We start from the raw sequence: 19,369 nt of genomic DNA, 5'->3' as shown, positions 1-19,369 counted from the left end.
AGACAAGGATGTGCATTTATTCCCTCTGTTACTCCTTATTTATATGGATCACATTATGAAGGAAAGTGGTATTAAACCTAATATCAAAATTGGAGATGTTAATCTCAGCTCTGTAGCAGACGATGTTATACTCTTAAATAAATCCATTGCAAGTCTACTAAATTGAATGAGTGTTGTATTAAATTTGGTATGAAAATCAACAATACAAGACAAAGACAATGAAAATAGGAAGAAATACTGAAAATATCAAGTGCGTTATTAATGAAGAACCTATAGAACAAGTAAAACATTTCAGCTGTTTAGTGAAGATGGTAATTAAATATGAAAATAGACAACAGAATCATCAAAGGCAGAATGGTAGGAAGTCAACTGAATAAATTTATATGCAATAAGAGAGAAATGAGTCAATGAATTGTTAATGAAGAACCTATAGAACAAGTAAAACATTTCAGCTGTTTAGTGAAGATGGTAAATTAAATATGAAAATAGACAACAGAATCATCAAAGGCAGAATGGTAGGAAGTCAACTGAATAAATTTATATGCAATAAGAGAGAAATGAGTCTAAACATTAAATTTGCTGTATACAAGTTGGTGTTCAAACCAATTTTAACTTATGGATCTGAGATCTGGGCTAGAAATAAAACACCTGACCAAAGACTAGAGATCACAGATATGAGAGTCCTGAGAAAGATTAGTGGAGTGAACAGATTGGAATATCATATTAAAAACAAGGATATTAGGAAAGCACTTGACATTGTTAGCATCCAGGAATGTGTTAGCAGAGCTAATCTGAGGTGGTATGTTCACTTAAAGAGAATGGGAGAGGAGAGATTAGAAAAATAAGTATTCTCTTTCAGGTTAGCAGGAAAAAGACTAAGATATCGATGGATTGATACAGTAAAAAGTGTCTTGGAAGAAAGAAATATAAGAGCTGATAATGCTGGAGTCTTGACGTGTAACTGATTCATTTGGAAGAAAATTGTTGATAGGAAGTTAGTAACAATGTAAGTTTTTCATGTAGTACTATCATATCCTGTACACCCCCCCCCCCCCCTGGGAGTACATGTCTGGAATTTGATGAGGTTGACTCCACCTCACCCGAGATGGCTTCATTTTGTATTTGATTTTGCTTTGATTTAATTTCATTTTGCATGAAGAATTGCAAATGAAAAAGCTTTGCGCAAGATGGCTGCCACGCTTGCTCACAGCAGATCAAAAATGCACTCGCATGAAAATCTCTGAACAGTGCTTGGAATGTTTTAACAAGAATGAAATTGATTTATTATTATGGATGAGACTTGGATTCACCATTGCATACCAGTTTCCAAACAGCAGTCAAAACAGTAGACAGAAACCCATTGTTCAGCGCCAAAGAAGACCAAGTCAGTTCCATCAGCAGGAAAGGTCGTGGCATCGTTGTCTTGGGATGCTAAAGGCATTTTCTTTATTAATTATCTTGAAAAGGGTAAAACAATAACCGGGGAATATCATTCCGGTCTTTTAACCAGACTAGACGAAAAATTTGTGAGAAAAGACCCGTTTGCAGAAGAAAAAAATCATCTTTCATCAGGACAATGCACCTGTCCACAAAGATGTTTTGACAGTGGGAAAATTAAGGAATCTGCACTATGAATTGTTGGAACATCCACTCTATTCCCCAGATTTCGCTCCCTCTGACTTCTGTCTCTTCCTCGCTGGTCAGCATTTTTTTTTTTTTCGAATCAAGAGATGATTGCATCTGTAGAAGGGTGTTTTCCAGATCTTACTGAGAACCATTACAGGGATGGGATAATGGTGCTGCAGCATTGTTGGTATAAATGTATTAGTCTTTAAGGAGATTATATTAAAAAATGAAAATAATTTTGAAATTATAAATTCTTTTTTTTTTTTTTTTCACTGTTAGGCTGAGAACTTTTCAGACCATCTTCACAGTTCTTAATCAATATGATTACATACACAAACATACCTCTGTGCTTAAGGAGCGCTATGCTTATTATCATTTGAATATGATGCTACCAAATCACAGATCGGAGTTCTCCATAGGCTCTTTAAAAAGGTTATTGTCTGGCCTAGAAATTACAAATAAAGAAACTGCATGATTTTTAATGGGATTATATTGATCAAGTGCATATAATAAACAACTATGTTATACCAACTAGTTTCACCAACTAAGGTTGTTGGCATCTTCAGGGTACATAACTGATGTAAGGCACTAAAAAGTAAAAGACTGTTACAAACTATAATCAACCGATTCCAACTATATTAAACAAAGAACAGAGCGCATACAATACATGCATAGAGCGTGCATGATATCACTTGTTGTTATTTAGGAACGTTCTATAGTTGGCACTATAATTCAGTTCTGGCGAGTTGAGGGATCTAATAAGGGTCTTCTAGATCACAGGCAAAATTAGTCCTTGTTTCCTGTTAAGGCTTTGTATACAGCGGGCAACTGTTGTGGCCTCCTTAAAAATTCGGGAGGAGAAGTCCTCCTCCATGTAAGGAATTGTGCTTCTATCCCACTCTATGGTATGGTTCATTCTTGAGAAATGAAAACCTAACCTCTATTTTTCTTCTCTGTTATTATTGACGTCACCTATGTGTTCTTTTTTTCTAATTTCAATGCTCCTTGAAGTTTGGCTGGTGTAATTCAAGCCGCACGAGCAGGGTATGTTACAAACTCCAGCATATTTGGAGAAAGGATGGCTATCTTTTGAAGATCTTAAGAATTGTCGCATCGTTTTTGTAGGTTTAAAGACTACTCTTATTTTATGTGGTCTAAGGAGTCTAGCAATCTTATTGGAAACTGTCCCTAAGTATGGAATGACGATGGTAGAAATATAACATATATCATCTTGTTGTCTTTGTCGGGGTTCAGAAAAAAGTATCTTGTGGACGAGTCTTCGGGGAAATCCATTCATGGTAAGGTTGGTTGATATCAGGGATAGTTCTTCCTGGAGGTCTTGTTGATCTGTTGTAAGGATCAGAAACGATTAGACATAATATAATTGGAATCGGTTGATTATAGTTTGTAACAGTTTTTTACTTTTTAGTGCCTTACATCAGTTATGTACCCTGAAGATGCCAACAGCCTTAGTTGTTGAAACTAGTTGGTACAACATAGTTGTTTATTATATGCACTTGATCAATATAATCCCATTAAAAGTCATTCCAGAGCTTTTTGGTCAAGAAAATTAAACGTTTTTAAAACTGCATGATTCTTAACCCCCCCCCCCCCCCCCCGCCCCAGTTTTTTTATGGGCTGCCTAAAATTCACATTGTGCCCTATTGTGGATGGCAATGATTCATCCGTATACAAACTAGTCAGACTTAAACAGAGTGCTCACCTAGCATCCTGGCAATACTTCACACGTTAAAAACTAACCACTTTAATGCCAGTTAGAGAGTGTGCTGAAAAGTTGTGATAATCACCATGAAGGAATTGAGATAGAACAATATAATTTACACATTTCCCTATGAAGTGTTATAAGCTTGTTATAATACTGCCTCATCATTTGCAATCCTCTGAGAAAAGTCTTTTCCTTGTTGCACGAACCAGTCCTCAGCTGCAGATATGACTTCATAATCTGTGGTAAATTTTGTTTCTTCCAAGTGTTTCGTTAAATTTGGGAATAGAAAATAGTCAGATGGGACCAGGTCTGGCAAATAGGGTAGGTGAAGCAGACATTGAAAGTCCAAAGTTGTGTATTATCTGTTGGGTTTTGTGAGCAGGTACATTGTCCTGCAAAAACAACCTGCTTCTGCTCAATTTCCTGCGGTAGTTTTCCTTCAGTACCGTCTTCAATTCCTTCAGATATGTTGAATAAACTGCTGCTATAACAGTTTCACCTTTTTTGAGGTGCTTTGTAAGGATTACACCATCCACATCCCAAAAGACAGTGGTAAGAACCTTCTGTGCTGACTTGGGTTCGGAACTTCTTTGGCTGTGGAGAACCTTTGCATCTCCACTCCATTGACTGTTGTTTGGTCTCTTGGTCATAGTGATGAATCCATGTTACATCAATAGTCACAATGTAAGCCAAAAAATTTGCTCTTGACTTCTCAAAATGATCCAAAATCCCTTGAGATGACAGCATATGTTTTCTCTTTTGGCCAGCAGTCAAACATTTGAGGATCTGCTTCACTGAGAGCTCTGCATGTCCAGATGTTGGTGGATAATGACCCCAAATCATCAATGATCATGGCATGCACTGCATCGATGATTTCAGGTGTGATCACTGTGGAAGGTCTTCCTGACCTTGGGAGGCATCTGTTGTCTTAGGATATAAAGTTTTAAACATGGACACCCATCTGACAACTGCTGGATATACTGGGGCACAGTCCCCTAAACTATCCTACAAAGTTTGGTGAATTGCAGTTGCAGACTATTCTAGCAGCATGAAAAACTTGATGATAGCCTGTGTCTTTTTAATTTCTTCTGACGTGTCTTCTTATATATCCTAAAAGAAAAAGAACAAATTATTACAATTTGAAGAAACATGGGGGTTAAAGGGTTTTAAGATATGTTCTTTCTTATAGTTATATCAGTTTTAATATCATTTTTGTTCTAAGTGGTTATGAGAATATTTTGGCTCTCCCTTGCATACATAACCTAACACTCCAACACATTGACATAATGGTCAGTTTTAACATCTCTATTTATTAATGTTTCTTTGAAGGACAACCTTTTACTTATTTAAGTTCACCACGAACTCTGACTTTTTCATTAGATTTATTACATTTTAATACTCCATGGAAAAAGAATCAGCAGTAGGTAAGCAGACAGATCTTAGTTGATCTGTCTGCTGTTTTAACTAGTCCCTTCTCACCTTCCTGGAAGATTACTTAATTTAATGAAAAGTCCTTTGAACTGTTATTCTAATTTCCTGGATCTCAATAAATACTGTTTTGTGTTGCACAAACTTAATCATACTTTCTAATCAGATGCACAATAAAAGTTAGATTACTATTGATTTAAAAGTTGAGAGAACCTTGTACTGGTGATATCTAGAAGAATAAAAGTGATATCTGCCATTGTCTGGTTAGGACTTTTTAAAAATAATTCTGACATTAGCATTGTATATACTCTTATCTCTCATAAAAGATACATAGGATGTATTATAATGTGTGATAAATTTCACTTGTTTATGCATTAATTTCTATTTTGGTGTGTTTATATTTTAGTAGCTTATATTTGATGTAATTATTTTTGCATTATTTTACATATACATAGCTGCAACTGCAACAGTTGAGGGCAAAATGTCAAAAAAACTCAGAAAAGTATTGAAAAAAGTATTTGCAAAAGAAGCCCATGCTCAACTTGCAGTGGCAGATGCAAAACTTGGAGGTGCAATCAAGGTATGTATTTTATCTGGAAATCCTCGTTTAAACATTTTTTTATTATAAAATTTTGGATAATGAGAAAGATTTTATTTCATTTTACTCTCAAAGACAATGTGAAATTGTGAATACTTTCTATCGTTTTCAGAAAGTGCACATGGAGGTAAAATTTAGTATTAAATTAGGAATATTTGATTATCTCCTATATATATATACTGGGGGGGGGGGGGGTGCTCTGGCGCCCAACCCAGAGTTCCGGGCTGGTAAGCCAGTTCTCCTTCAATTCTGATGACTCTAGACATGAGACAACAATGTGTTTGTCTCATGAAGGCAAACACATTGTTGGACGTTTCAAAACAATGAAGAGACAAAAAACGTGACATAAAAACGTTTCAAATTTTGGCTTATCTTTTTATATATATAGAATATATGTATATATATATTTTTTTAATGGCGAATGAACTATTTCAAGAATTTTTTTATGGCATTTACTTTACATACAGTAAGTTCCAATCGTAATTTGTTTTTTAATAGTGCACTAACTTGACATATAACTTAATAGCCACCCAGTGCCTGGCTCATACTACAAACTAGTTGCACCTCTGATTGTTCTTGCTAGTGATGAGCTAACAGAGAGCAACCTAACATTGACTTATTATTAGTCAGCATAAATTGTAGTATATACTACATAATTGAGTAGCTGGATGTTGTGTCAGTTACTATACAATAGTTCAAATATATGAAATTTGTTAAGATTATCTCAGACAGAGAACTGATCTTTTGAGAGAGTAGTAATTAGCATTTAAGGAACTGATTCTGAATATTCTAAAAGTTTCACTTGTTTTTTGATTTTGCTGATTTATTAGATTTTTGATTTGAAAAAAGTATATAGCATATTCAGAGTTTGAATATATTACAACTGACAAGCAAATGCATTTGTGCAGAATGCTGAATGCTTTGTGATGTATTCAGAAGTTACAAGTTACAAGTAGTGATACTTGTAACTTGTCAACAAAATATTAGTGTCTAGTACAGAGATAGCCAACCTATGCAACATGCACCAGAAGTAGTGCACTGGATGATTAGAAGTGGCACATTGAACTCCAATGATGATAATAAAAAAGTAAGCCCATTTATGCAAAAAGTACTAACCTAAAACCGATTTGTAGGGGGGAAAACGATACATAGTGCACATTCATGTTTGATCCTCAGGCACCCAGCATTAGTGGCTGCAGTGTGCGTTGCAAGTTTTTATTAGTCAGTTTACAATTGATACTTATGTGCTACAGAGCTGTGCTTGGTTCGTCCTTTGTGGATATTTGCAGTTTTGTACTTTTTTAAAATTTAAACCTTAGCTATATTAACGTATTTTTAAGGGCACATCTGAACCCATACGTGAAAAAATTGGTGCATGGAACATAAAAGGTTGCCTGCTCCTGGTCTAGTATATACAGTAAATCTTTTATCCAACATATCCCTCCCTTTACCCCAAGACCGTGAGGTCCAATGATAGGTACTGCAAATACAGTATCTAGTGTGCACTTCCTTCTGTGAGGGGGGGGGGGGGGCACTATGAAAAGTAGTCCCTTTTTTCCCCTCATCAGAAAATCTAATTTGTTTGCATTAAGACCTGAACATGGAAGTCAGATGCTGAAATGCTACGTGTGGTCTATTCTGCTCTATGGAGTTGAAACATGGACATTGAAGGCAACAACCATCAAGAAAATTGAAGCCTTTGAGATGTGGCTATACAGAAGATTGCTAAAGATATCATGGACAGAAAAAATTACTAATGAAGATGTCTTAAAATCCATTGACAAAGCTAAAGATCTTGTACAAATAATCAAGAAATGAAAAACATCGTATCTTGGCCATATCATGAGAAACAGCAAATACCAACTTCTACAAACTATTTTGGTAGGAAGTATTGATGGCAAAGGAACTAGAGGAAGAAAAAGAATATCATAGTTTGACAACATCAAGATGTGGACAGGAAAGAGCAGCACACAACTGCTCCGATTAACGCAAGAACGCAGTTTGTTCGCCAAGATGGTCGCACCTTCGATAGAAGATAGCACCATAAGAAGAAGAGTTTGCGTTAATTCTCAATTATTGAGTGAGAGACATTGCATGCCAACCCTGTAGTTTTTCACTCTACTGCTCTCTTCATGAAGAGCTTGTTTGAGCTCTTTGTCATCTTCAAAATGGCCTTCCTTGGAGTTCAACCTTCAGAGGACCAAACTGGTGGTAGTCAGATATATACTCTTTATAATAGTGGTAGACTGACCCATCTACAAAAAGAAAAAAAAAATTTGTTAACTTCAGTATATTTCTTCCTTGTCAGCATATAAAACATATATGTACTTATGTTTTAGTCATGACTATATAGGGAAGAAATATATTGGAGTTAATAATTGCTGTTCTGTACATGTCAGCCATTATTATAAACAGAATATGTTCCTTTAAAGCATCTAGGTTAGAGGATGTCAGATGTCTCATTTTGCATTCTTTTGCACAAACTTGTTTGTTATCAGGCATCATCACTCTAAAAATAAAAATTCATTGTTCTGGTGAGCCAAACTCTATAGGTGCATTTTATCAGTTTCTGCAATACCTTGACATATACCAGTCTTACATTGATCCTAGTCTTCTCCAAAAGGTCAAAAAGCAAGACTTAATTTCTGACTGTGCGTATACTGCCAATTGCAAAACCACTTACTGTGGTGGAACTATACCACTGTCCACTTAGTAATGTGTAAAACTTTCTGCTGTGCTCAGTGAAATTTAAAAAATAAATAAAAAGGCATTACTTTTAGACTGTCCCTCTTATCTATGAGAAACTTGGAAATTTTCAGACAGAGGCTGAATGGTTTGGAACCAAAATAAAATATTCCTCTCAGAACTAATGTAGAGATCCTTACAATTTCTCAACTATTTGTCTTGAAGTGAAATCTGATCTTGACAATCTCTGTTAGGCCTGGGCCCAGCCTTCTTATTCTCTTCCATAATTTTTCTTAGCCTCTTAGTTCCCACCCATAAAAATGGGAATGAACTATGTGAGCTCTACTCTAATCATCTGGAATTCAACCTTCTGACACCAGGATCTATGAATTTTGCAATGTAGCAACTTTTATGCCTTTTGTTTGACAATCTTTTAAAGTTAACTCCAGACATTTAGAATATCCTTATCTTGTTTTTATGTTGCCATTTTTTTTCATCTCTGATTCCTTTTACACTACTCTTTTCTCCATTTCTAAGCATTTTCCATAGTCTCCAGAACATTTTGCGATGTTCCTGGTATTTAACTTCTAGATTTTTACCAAAGTCTTCCCGTGACATTTTAGCTACTTTTACACACAGCTTATGCTTGCATTTTTCTCTATATTCTTTTAGGGCATCTGCTGGCTTAAGTGCTATGAGCTTTTTGTATGCTTTCTTCTTTTCCAGGAGTGCTTCTTATGTCCACCATGGTGTTCTTATTCTTTTATCCTTGCAGGCAACTTCACCAATAACCAAACCTTACAAATCCAAGGTTTGGTTATTGTTCTCAAACTGTTGCTTTTTTTCTTGAATAATGTTTGTTTAGTCTACAGTTTACCTGTAAAAGCTTCTCGACTGTAATTCTTTTTAAATTTCTTATTTACTGTTCTTTTCAGTGTGATATTCATTTTTATCCTGCTTAAAACTAAGTGATGGTCACTTCCAGTATCAAATCCTCTATAACACTTGTATTTTGAACCAGCATGAAGATATCGCTATGAACAATGACAGTCAATTGGGGTTTTACTTATTTTTTGTGTCTTCTTTCCACATATACAGGTCATTTCAAATTTTGCAGGAGAACAGATAATAACTCGGGAAGATGTACCAAAAGTTGAATGTCATAATGTAGTGAAACACATCAATTTTTGGTTACATAACTTTATTGCCAAATGGCCACTATATGGCATGATACATCACACCACTTGAAAATGACGACTTTCAATGGTCGAGCACAAGCACATGTGTTTTGGTTTGAGGAAATGAAATCTGCGACAAAACTGCAGAGGAATTTCTGTACGCAATGCCACAAAGAGAGAAAATGATTGTTAGACACAGAAATATTTTTGTAAAATTTGGAAAATATCAAACCAAATAATAATGGCAAATACCTGTTGGATTTTTGCTCAGGACATTGAGTGGTTATTACTAACACAATGTTCCAACATAAAAATGTGCAAAAATTCACATGGAGAGAAGAGGCAAGGAATAAAATAAAAAAGTTTCATTGACTATGTTATTGCTGATAGTGATGTTTTCTCACTGGTGCAGAACACAAGATTGTACAGAGAATTTCAAACTGGAAGTGATCACCATTTAGTCTTGAGCAGAATAAAATTCAATTTTATACTGAAAAGAATAACATGTAAGAAAGTTTTAAAGTTAAGCAGTTCTCAGATGTGAACTGTAGACTAAAATACACAAATATTATTCAAGAAAAAATGAGTTTGAGAACAAGACATTGGAAGTTCAGTGGCAAACCCTGATGAAAACATTGATTGATTCAGCCAAAGGGAGGCATGTGGTGAGGTTGCTTGCAAGGATAGAATAATCAGAACTCATTCTATCATGTCTCCTCTTTTTCATCTATCAGCTAATTTTTGAAGCCTACAGACTGTCAATCAATTTTCATAGTGAGCATTCCACAGACTTGCCACAATCTTTGTCACTCGTCTTTGGATCCTCTCACAACGTCACCATGGAATCCTGGAGTCCAGATGTTGGCCTTATAAAGGGGAACAATACCTCGCTATCCCTGCTTGTTAGTCAACAAACCACATAATCTGATGTCTTGTTTTGGTTACCTTCATAGTATGGTCTCTAAACTTCAACTCCCTGTCTACAGTCGCTCCCAAGTCCCTGACCTCATCAGTTTCCTGCAGTTCAGTTTCATCAATATATAGTACACAGCTTCTGATCACTTCCCAAAGTGCATCACCTTACATTTGGCCACATTAAACTGGCAGCCGTTTGCCCATACTGCTAGCCTTTAGGTCTTCCTATAGGATCTCTGCATCACCTTCATTTACTGTTGCTCTTCCTAGCTTGGCACTGTCAGCACCAAGAGTTGAGTCCTGGTCTGGACTCAACTCCTCCATCAACTGCTCTTTGATATCTGTCCATCAACCATTCTCTAATCCAAATTACCACATTCATACCCTCTCTATTGTTCCCCTTTCCCAACTCTGTTTTCAGAGTTGGGAAAGGAAAATTCTTGATTATAAAAAGTAAGCAAATTGCTAAGGCAAGCCCTCTTCTTCACAAAACCATGTTGCCTCTTATAGAGCATCATGTTCTTATCCCCCCAGCTCTAAATTCTCTCCCTCACCAATTTCTCCAATACTTTAACCATCACTCCTGCGATGCTGAAGCCTGCTTTATGCAGTGGGACTATTTTGCCCTCTTTCTGCTCTAATGGCATGGCATTCCACCACTGAGGCTTAAATTTAAACAGCTTGGTCAGAGTAGCCGACAATTCTCTTGCACACACTTGTAATATACAGGACGGTATGCCATATAATCCCTTGGCTGTGTTCATATCGAGGTTCTGCAATATTTTAAGCTCCTCCATTTCTTCAACATCTATTCTCCTGTTAGTCCATCTTACATCTGGCATTGCAATGTCACCACATTAATGATACAATCCTGCAAAATGCTCAGTAATTCAGTTATTTGGGTTTGGTTGTTCTGTTAGCTCCCCACTATCAGCACTTTTTAAAGCCACCTTTCTATAGTCGTTTCTTCATTTACTTGTCACATAGCAAAAGAACTTAATAGGATACCTTTTGGCCTTGTCAGGTAGCTTTCTGTCATAATTAGCTTTGACCTTCCTCACAATACCCGTTACTCTTCTTGCTTGCACATTATATTGCTAATGGGTATGCTGATTATCTTTTTCTTTCTTCTTCTACAACCTTTTCTTTGTGTCGAACTCCTACCTGACTTTTTTATCCTTCTGACTAGGTATACGTTCAGATACTGCTTTCTTGAAATACCCCTTGACCACCTCCAACACACCAACATCTCTTCCCCTACAAATTCTTATGCCACTGGTCTGCTGAATACTGTCTCCTCAGCTTGTCATAATCACCTATTTGTAATGCCACACATCAGCATCAGATTCCTGATATGTACCCTCAAGGGGTATACAGAAGATTATTATAGTAGTACATGAAAATTTACATCATTACTAACTTCCTATCAACAATTTTCCTCCAAATCAATCTGTTATCTGTCAAGACTCCAACATTATCAGATCTTATATTTTTGTCTTCTAAGGCACTTTTTGCTGTATCAATCCACCTACATCTGGGTCGTTTCTCTGCCAACCTGGCAGAGAACACTTCTACTGGATTTATTTAAAAGTATGACATCTGTATAAAGTAAAGAACTGAGATTAACATCTGCAATTTTGATATCAGGTTTAATACCACTTTCCTTCATAATGTGATCCATATAGATAATAAAATGGGGTGATAATGTATATCCTTGTCTGATACCAGTTTTAACATCAAATCATCTTCCTGTTCTTTCTTCAATTCTAAATGCTGACTTACATCTCAAATAAAGACTAAATATTGCATGATATAATGCCCCATTGACACCATATAACTGTAGCATTTTAGCTTTTCTCTTGGCACCTTGTCATGTGTAGGTCTTCTAAATTTAAATACAGATCTTTGTTATATTCCCATGATTTCTCATGGGAATTTGATATGTTTTCTTCTTTTCATTCACTGCCTCTTTAACTTCCTTTGTCCATCGTGTAGTTTTAATTTTTCTATCCTTGCATGCAACTCACCACATGCCTCTCTGGCTGAATCAGTCAATGTTTTCTTCATGGCTTGCTACTGAATCTCCAAGGTTGGAATCTTGGTCTCAAACTCTAATTTTTTCTTTAATAATGTTTGTGTATTTTAGTCTACAGTTCACATCTGACAGTCGTTCAACTTTTATTCGCTTTAAAATTTCTTAAATGTTCTTCTTTTCAATATGAAATTCAATTTTATCCTGCTCAAGACTAAATGGTATCACTTCCAGTTTCAAATCTTCAGGACATTCTAGTGTCCTGCACAAGTGAGAAAACATCACTATCAATGAGACATTTCTTATTCCTTGCCTCTTCTCTCCATGTGAATTTGTGTGCATTTTTATGTTAGAACATTGTGTTAGTAATAACCAATGTCCTGAGCAGAAATTGAACAAGTATTTGCCATTATTATTAGGTTTGCTTTTTTTCTCCAAATTTTCCCAAAATATTTCTGTATATCTGATAATCATTTCCCACTCTGCTATTTTGATCCACAACAAGGACCAACTTTAGTTTTTTCAGTTATTTTCTCCAAAGCCTCAAATTTCCTCCACTTCTACCTTAGTGGAACCTTCTGTGAGACCATAGGCACAAATAAGTCCCATTGTCCATTTCCCAATTCTGATATTTTCCCACATCACTCTACTTGATATAGCCTGCTATTCGATATGTGAAGAGCCAAAGGCTTCAATTCGGCGACATATAACTTGTTTAAGTTAAGGGATATTACATCCCATATAGTTTCTTAGCCGTATAAGAAACTCAAAGAGTTTCATGCCGAATATAGTAGAAACTATATAAAGTTTGGCGATTCCAAGCGTAAGCAAATACCTGGATACTGCAGCACTGATCCCAAAGGGTAGTGCAAGCTGGGGCAACTCGTGGTAGAAGTGGAGCAAGCTCCGATCACTATTCTTGATATTTGCCCATAATGTGAACTTAGCTCCTAGGAACTGTATTTTTGTTCACATTATGAGAGAAGGTCACTACCCAGACCGGTTTCGACCTTTATTGAGGTCTCATCAGTGAGTAGCCAGACCTAGTTAATATCAAGTTTGTAGCCTGCTAGCCTGCTATTCATTTTACATTACATGAATGAATAGCCTGCTATTCATTCAACACTAAAACACGAGATTAGCCTCGTGTTTTAGTGTTGAATACTATGGCTGCTCGTTTCTTTTCCTGATTGTTATCGCCTCAATATAACATTTTGTATTTATTGCTTAGGAAGATTTCATCAGTTTTTGTCTTTTTTTGTTTCAGTCACCCCTATTATGTCGATCTGGTACTTATCTAATTCTTCTTCTAGTTCCATTTCTTTGGCATTCAGGCTTCTTATGTTGATAGTACTGATCTTGAACTCTGATGGGTGTGTTTCAGGATTTGTTCCAGTAGTTGACTTTTTGCTGTTTGCAAAAAAAACTAGTTCCCTGGTCGAAAGAGCCTTGTTTAACTGGGCAACAGCGTGAAATTCTGTCATGTTGTACCATCATTTTATAATGTAGTATAATCCAATAAGAATATACCGTGTATGACGCTGTATAAGACTACTCTCCAATACTACAGAAAACCCACGGGTCGTCTTATATGCCGAGTATAAAAACGGAAGTTTAATTTCTTGGATGAACATTTAGGTAGTTGCAATACATAGTTATATAAGAAAATAGGCAGTGTTTATAAATAAATCAGATTAATTTTTTTGTTACATAAATTTATTTAAAATATTACAATAAACATACAATTTATTACAAAAAAACAAATAATAATTAACCTCAATTTTCATTTTTTTCATCATCTGTTGAAAATAGTTTTTCAGATTCATTGTTTATATGATTGTCATATGGATCTCAATTCGAATCCGGTGAATTGATTTAGTTTTTGTCATCATCAGTGTTCCACAACAGATCACCTTCCATACCATCCATAAAATTAGAGACACCACACTGTTTAAATGATTTTATTACAGTTTCTAATTTTACTTTATTCCTTGCTTTGATCACAAAATTGCACAACATATCAAGTGATGCAGTGCTTTCATCTGGTTTCAATCTTGACCATTTTAGTCATATGCTCTAATCGTATTTCTTGTAACAAGATAACCATTCTACCTTTGTTCGAATACCCATTTGCAACGTGATTTTCAAGTTGCGGCCATCGGGTGATCCCCCATTCTCATTGCACGTTTTTTCTTTGACAATTTTTTTAAAATCTTCTTGGTTATGTCAAACTTTCTTGCAGCAGCACATTTATTAGTTTGCTTTGCCAGTTCAATTACCCTTATTTTAAATCGAGCTTCATACTTTCTTTGTTTTATTGCTGGTTCCATGATTTTAAATGATAACAATTTTAATAATCCTAAAATTTAAAAAAAATGCAAAGTTAATAATTAATTAAAATTGGGGCTAGTCACTTTTAATTAGGGTAAATCACGTAAATACTAAATCTATGCTATGGAAAAAAATAATGGATATGCATAGATATAAAAATAACGGATATAACAACAATACCTAACGTTGCATTAATACAAGAAAGAAGAAATTGTGGAGTCATCTTATACACCCGACAAGCTTAAAACCTAAAATTTAGGCCTCATGTTATACGCCGACATATACAGTAATTTGTCAGCTACCAAATTGCCAGCCCATCCTCGTTTGTTCAGTATCCAGTTAGTTACCTAACAGGGTTCACCACGAGATGGTGAGGATTGAACATTAGGTCAGAAGCTCTGATCAGTTCTCTGCATTCCTGTAAAGGCTATGTGGAGGTTTCCTCTGTTAAATAGCTTTGACTTTTAAGCACCCCGTAATTTTACATATTTCTCTTCTTCATAGATAATTTTGCATTTCTGTCAATGTTCCAGGTCCAGACTACATATCACTTTCTCCAAGCAGAGGCAGCTTAGTTCGATTGGTTAGTGTTCTCTGATGCAATGGTCAGATCCAATACTCATAAACCTCATGATCACTTTCGTTACATGATATGTTGCCTCAGGTAATTATCTCTCAGCTGCTGTACAAGTTGCTTTCCCTTCCCCTGCCTTTGACCATTTCTTGTCCCAATCTGCAGTATGCCCCCCCCCCCCATAATAATTACTCGATCTGCACTCATCGTGCTAATTTGCCATTGCATGTCATCAACATTCTTCCTTATAATCCCTGGATTTTAGCAGCATCCAGTTATATATTCTGTCCTGTTGACCTCTATCTCACACTAAATAACCTCAAATGAACTGCTTTCTGCATCCCCTGTCCTGATATACTTCTAGTCTTATTGGCTTCACTTTTTCTGCTATCATTAGCAAACCTCCACCCACCCATCCTGTTCCTTCCATCCTCTCTGAAGATATATCCTTTGCATTCTATTCCTATTACTGCATCATCATCATCGGTCAACCACATCTCACTAATTCCTATACCTTTTGGCCAAGTTGTGCTAACAACTGAGAAAAATTCGATCATATTTCAAATACTTTGGTATTAGTATACATAAACTGCAGTCCTTCCCTTTGTCCCACAACCTCCCTTACACCCTGTGTTACTTAGCTGATGAATGTTAACTTAGGGTGGTACGTTATCTTCTCCCTATTCTTTATAACATCTGTGAAGATGTTCTCATAATCATCTAGTTTTGGCACTTTAATTAAATATCTACATGGTTTTATATTTTGTTTAATCAATTTTATAACTAATTAGATTTATTCATCTAATGTAAATATATAATATATATTTCAAGGATAAATTGAATTTAAGCTGTGTTTCTGGTACTGCTGTCCAAGAACTCATGAGAGGAATCAGATCACAGATGGATGCCTTAATAACAGGACTTCCTTCCAAAGAAATGACTGCTATGGCTTTAGGTTTGGCGCATAGGTAAGTTTTACACACACACACACACACACACACACACACACACACACACACACACACACACACACACACACACACACACACACACACACATTCATTTTTATAAATTGTTATTTTTTTATAATTTTATATATATTTATATTCCCTCTATAGTATATTATATTAACTATTTTGTCTACCGGCTATGCCTTTGTTAATAATTATACTATATACTTATGAGGTGATTTATTATATAAATCTCTTTTACTAACAATTATTTTTATTTTGACTCCAAGTGTCCCTATATGTTATTATATTTGTACAAAGAGTTCACTCCAATTGGTGCAATGACTTTAACTCACTCTTTCAGAATCCAACTAATCATTGACTCAATACCAAGTACAAAATAAACACATTTAATAAAACTAAAACAATATATATACACTTCTAGTAATAATACATAACTATAACTACAGATTATATGGATCCAAGGCCTTATTTAAAAATATAAACTTACTCTTAAGACTAAACACTTTTTCTTTCACAATCACAAAAAAATGTTCATAGTCTTTTTCTATTTCTGTTAAGGCTCTTTTCCAGAAGTTATACAGCTCTGTACTTCATTTTCAGGATCCTTTTCATCAATCAATGTAACACACATAAAAGTCTTCTTGACTAAATCTTGTTTCCTTTTAGTAGCAATACTCATCAGATCAGGCATCCTTAATACCTATAAATCTTCTTAATCAATATATTTTCTAAACATTCACTTTCAGGCATCCTTAATACTTATAGAACTTCCTTATCAATATTTTCTCTAAGAAAAACATTCACTTTAGAATGTAAGTAACAAGTTCTCCTTTCATTCACAATACTAAATTGACAGTCTTAACTTATTTCACCATAAAAACTTACAGTTTCAAGATTTCCTTTTATTCATTACTTATTTCTCCTTGAAACCTAATATTTCCACTATTCCCTTTTCGGAATACACTATAAAATATCTTCCGACTGCCACACACAAAAACAAATATCAAGTTTCTTCTAACTTGAATATTTACCGGCCAATTTATATAAAACTTATAGTTTCAAGACTTCCCTTTTATTCATTACTTATTCCTGCTTGAAACCTATTCTTTTCACTATTCCCTTTTCGGAATACATTATGAAAATTCTTTTGACTGTCGCACAAAAAAAATCAAGTTCCTTCCAACTTGAATATTCCTCGGCCAGTGTTCTAAAAATTTTCCGAACGCTCTCTTGTTTACAACTGTAACTTGGATACGCAACGCTTTCCTTGTCAGCTGTCAATCACACATCAAGTTCTCTCCGGGAGCATGCGCACTTCACAAAAGTCAGAAACTATGCACTGCAATAAAATGGCTGACTCGCTGTATCCATTAGCGCTAAGAGAAAGTCTTTCACAAAACACAAAATTCAACATTTTTAAACCACAACAAACTTTCTTATAAGTAACACAAATATTCAGTTTAGTAAGTATATCAATTTTTTTTTTACTTCTTTACATGTTACTTCTAATATAACATTTTCATAACGAGCACATCACAAGTGCAGACACTGCGTGTATGAAAACAAAAACTAACAAGCATAATTAATACGTAAAAATATTCAGAATTTTTTATATGATTATTTTTACAACTTCCTTCCAAAGAAATGACTGCTATGGCTCTAGGTTTGGCGCATAGGTAAGTTTTACACACACACACACATTAATATTTCAAATAATTTTTCAAAGCTGGTTACATGTGTATTAAGTAATTGACACTAACAAGTTGAACTGAGGCATTAAAGTTGGTTCTTCTTAAGATGAAAATGGAAAATAGGCTGTTGTGTAAACTGCAGAATATGAGATTGGAACATAATCTATTGACTTCATATATTATATATTATATCAAGCATTTTACCTAGGTAATGTACACATTAACGGCTTCCATATCGTTAAAGTTCAAAAGTTTGTTTCTCTCATTTCCTTTCCCTACTCCTTCCCCCCTCTCCCTCCACTTTTAGTTTGGTTTCGCCAGTGTCATATGTTTTGCAAATTCATTTCCTTAATTGTAATAATATTTTAAACCGTTTTGATTCTTTGTATTATAGTTTTTTAATTGATTGATGATTGATTCTATCAACTAATTTGTTGATTGTTTGATTGTATTAACTTGATTCTTTAGATATCAAAAAATAAATAAATAACATTATATTAATTGAAGCATACAGAAACATTGCTGTTGTTCCAGCAAAGATTTTATTTTCACTTTAACGAGTGCCTAGTAGGTAATTTGCAGATTACCTAGGTAATTTGAGAAATGAAACAATTTTCTGCACGTTAACGGATCACCCTAGTTAATCTGCACAATACCTAGATAATGTGTAGAATAATTGATTTCTGCACTTTAGCGGTAACATATATATATATGTATTTACAATTAATAAGGAAAATGATTTCCCAAATATTTTAATAAGGAAACGTTATCATTCCATTGAGGATTATTATTATTATTTCGGGCGACTCCAGGAGTCCTTAGACTCATCGAGGGAGGCCCTAAACATCATGTCCACACAACTATGCGATTACATTCTCACAGTATCTATCATACCTTGTCTTGAACTCATTCACCGTCATAGCACCCACAACAGATTCTGGCAGCTTATTCCACTCATTTACCACCACTCTAAAAGTAAAGAACCCAGCTCTAACACCCCTGCTAACCACACTCTTGCCCAGCTTCCATAGGTGTCCCCTAGTTCTCCCACCACCAGTCCTGATCTCAAAAATATTCTCTGAATTAATCCTATAGAATCCCTTTAGCAATTTGAATGTCTCAATCATATCTCCCCTCCTCTGCCTATCAACTAGTTTCTGCAACCCACAAATCTTCAACCTGTTCTCATATGGTTCATTCTATAGACCTGTTATCATCTTAGTCACTCGTCTCTGGATTCTCTCCACCTCCTCCCCATCAAGAAGGAATCTAGGTGACCAAATCTGGGCACAGTAGTCGAGATAAGGTCTTATCAAGGCTCGGTACAGAGGTACAATAACTTGCTTGTCTCTGCTCGTCAAGGTATTTTTCAACAACCAAGTGAGTTGATGAGCTGATTTAGCTACTTTTGCAGTGTGCCCCCTAAACTTCATCTCCCTATCCACCAACACTCCCAAGTCCCTGGCCTCATCAATCTCTTGGAATACAGTTGAACCAATGTGGTATACTGCTGCTAATCTTTTCACTCCGAAATGCATAACCTTACATTTTGTCACATTAAATTGACATCCATTCTCCTTAGCCCAGAACTCCAATCTATCTAAGTCATAC

The 19,369-nt window shown here is 35.4% G+C and overlaps 1 protein-coding gene across 1 annotated transcript in view; it reads left to right on the top strand.

Moving 5' to 3' along the window:
- The window catches only part of nop5 (nop5 ribonucleoprotein), a 216,245-nt gene that overhangs the window by 43,661 nt on the left and 153,215 nt on the right, over positions 1–19,369 (top strand). The window contains exons 4-5 of the mRNA XM_090408601.1: positions 5,236–5,360; positions 15,925–16,061. Coding sequence (XP_090264727.1) covers positions 5,236–5,360; positions 15,925–16,061 — 262 coding nt within the window. The remainder of the gene's footprint in view (positions 1–5,235; positions 5,361–15,924; positions 16,062–19,369) is intronic.

This window comes from Typopeltis vanoorti, chromosome 2 (genome assembly GCF_054136105.1).
Source record: "Typopeltis vanoorti isolate ZY-2024b chromosome 2, IOZ_Tvanoo_1.0, whole genome shotgun sequence".
NCBI lineage: Eukaryota > Metazoa > Arthropoda > Arachnida > Uropygi > Thelyphonidae > Typopeltis > Typopeltis vanoorti.
The sequence above is the reverse complement of the archived record's forward strand: the minus strand, read 5'-3'. Positions and strand labels throughout refer to the sequence as shown.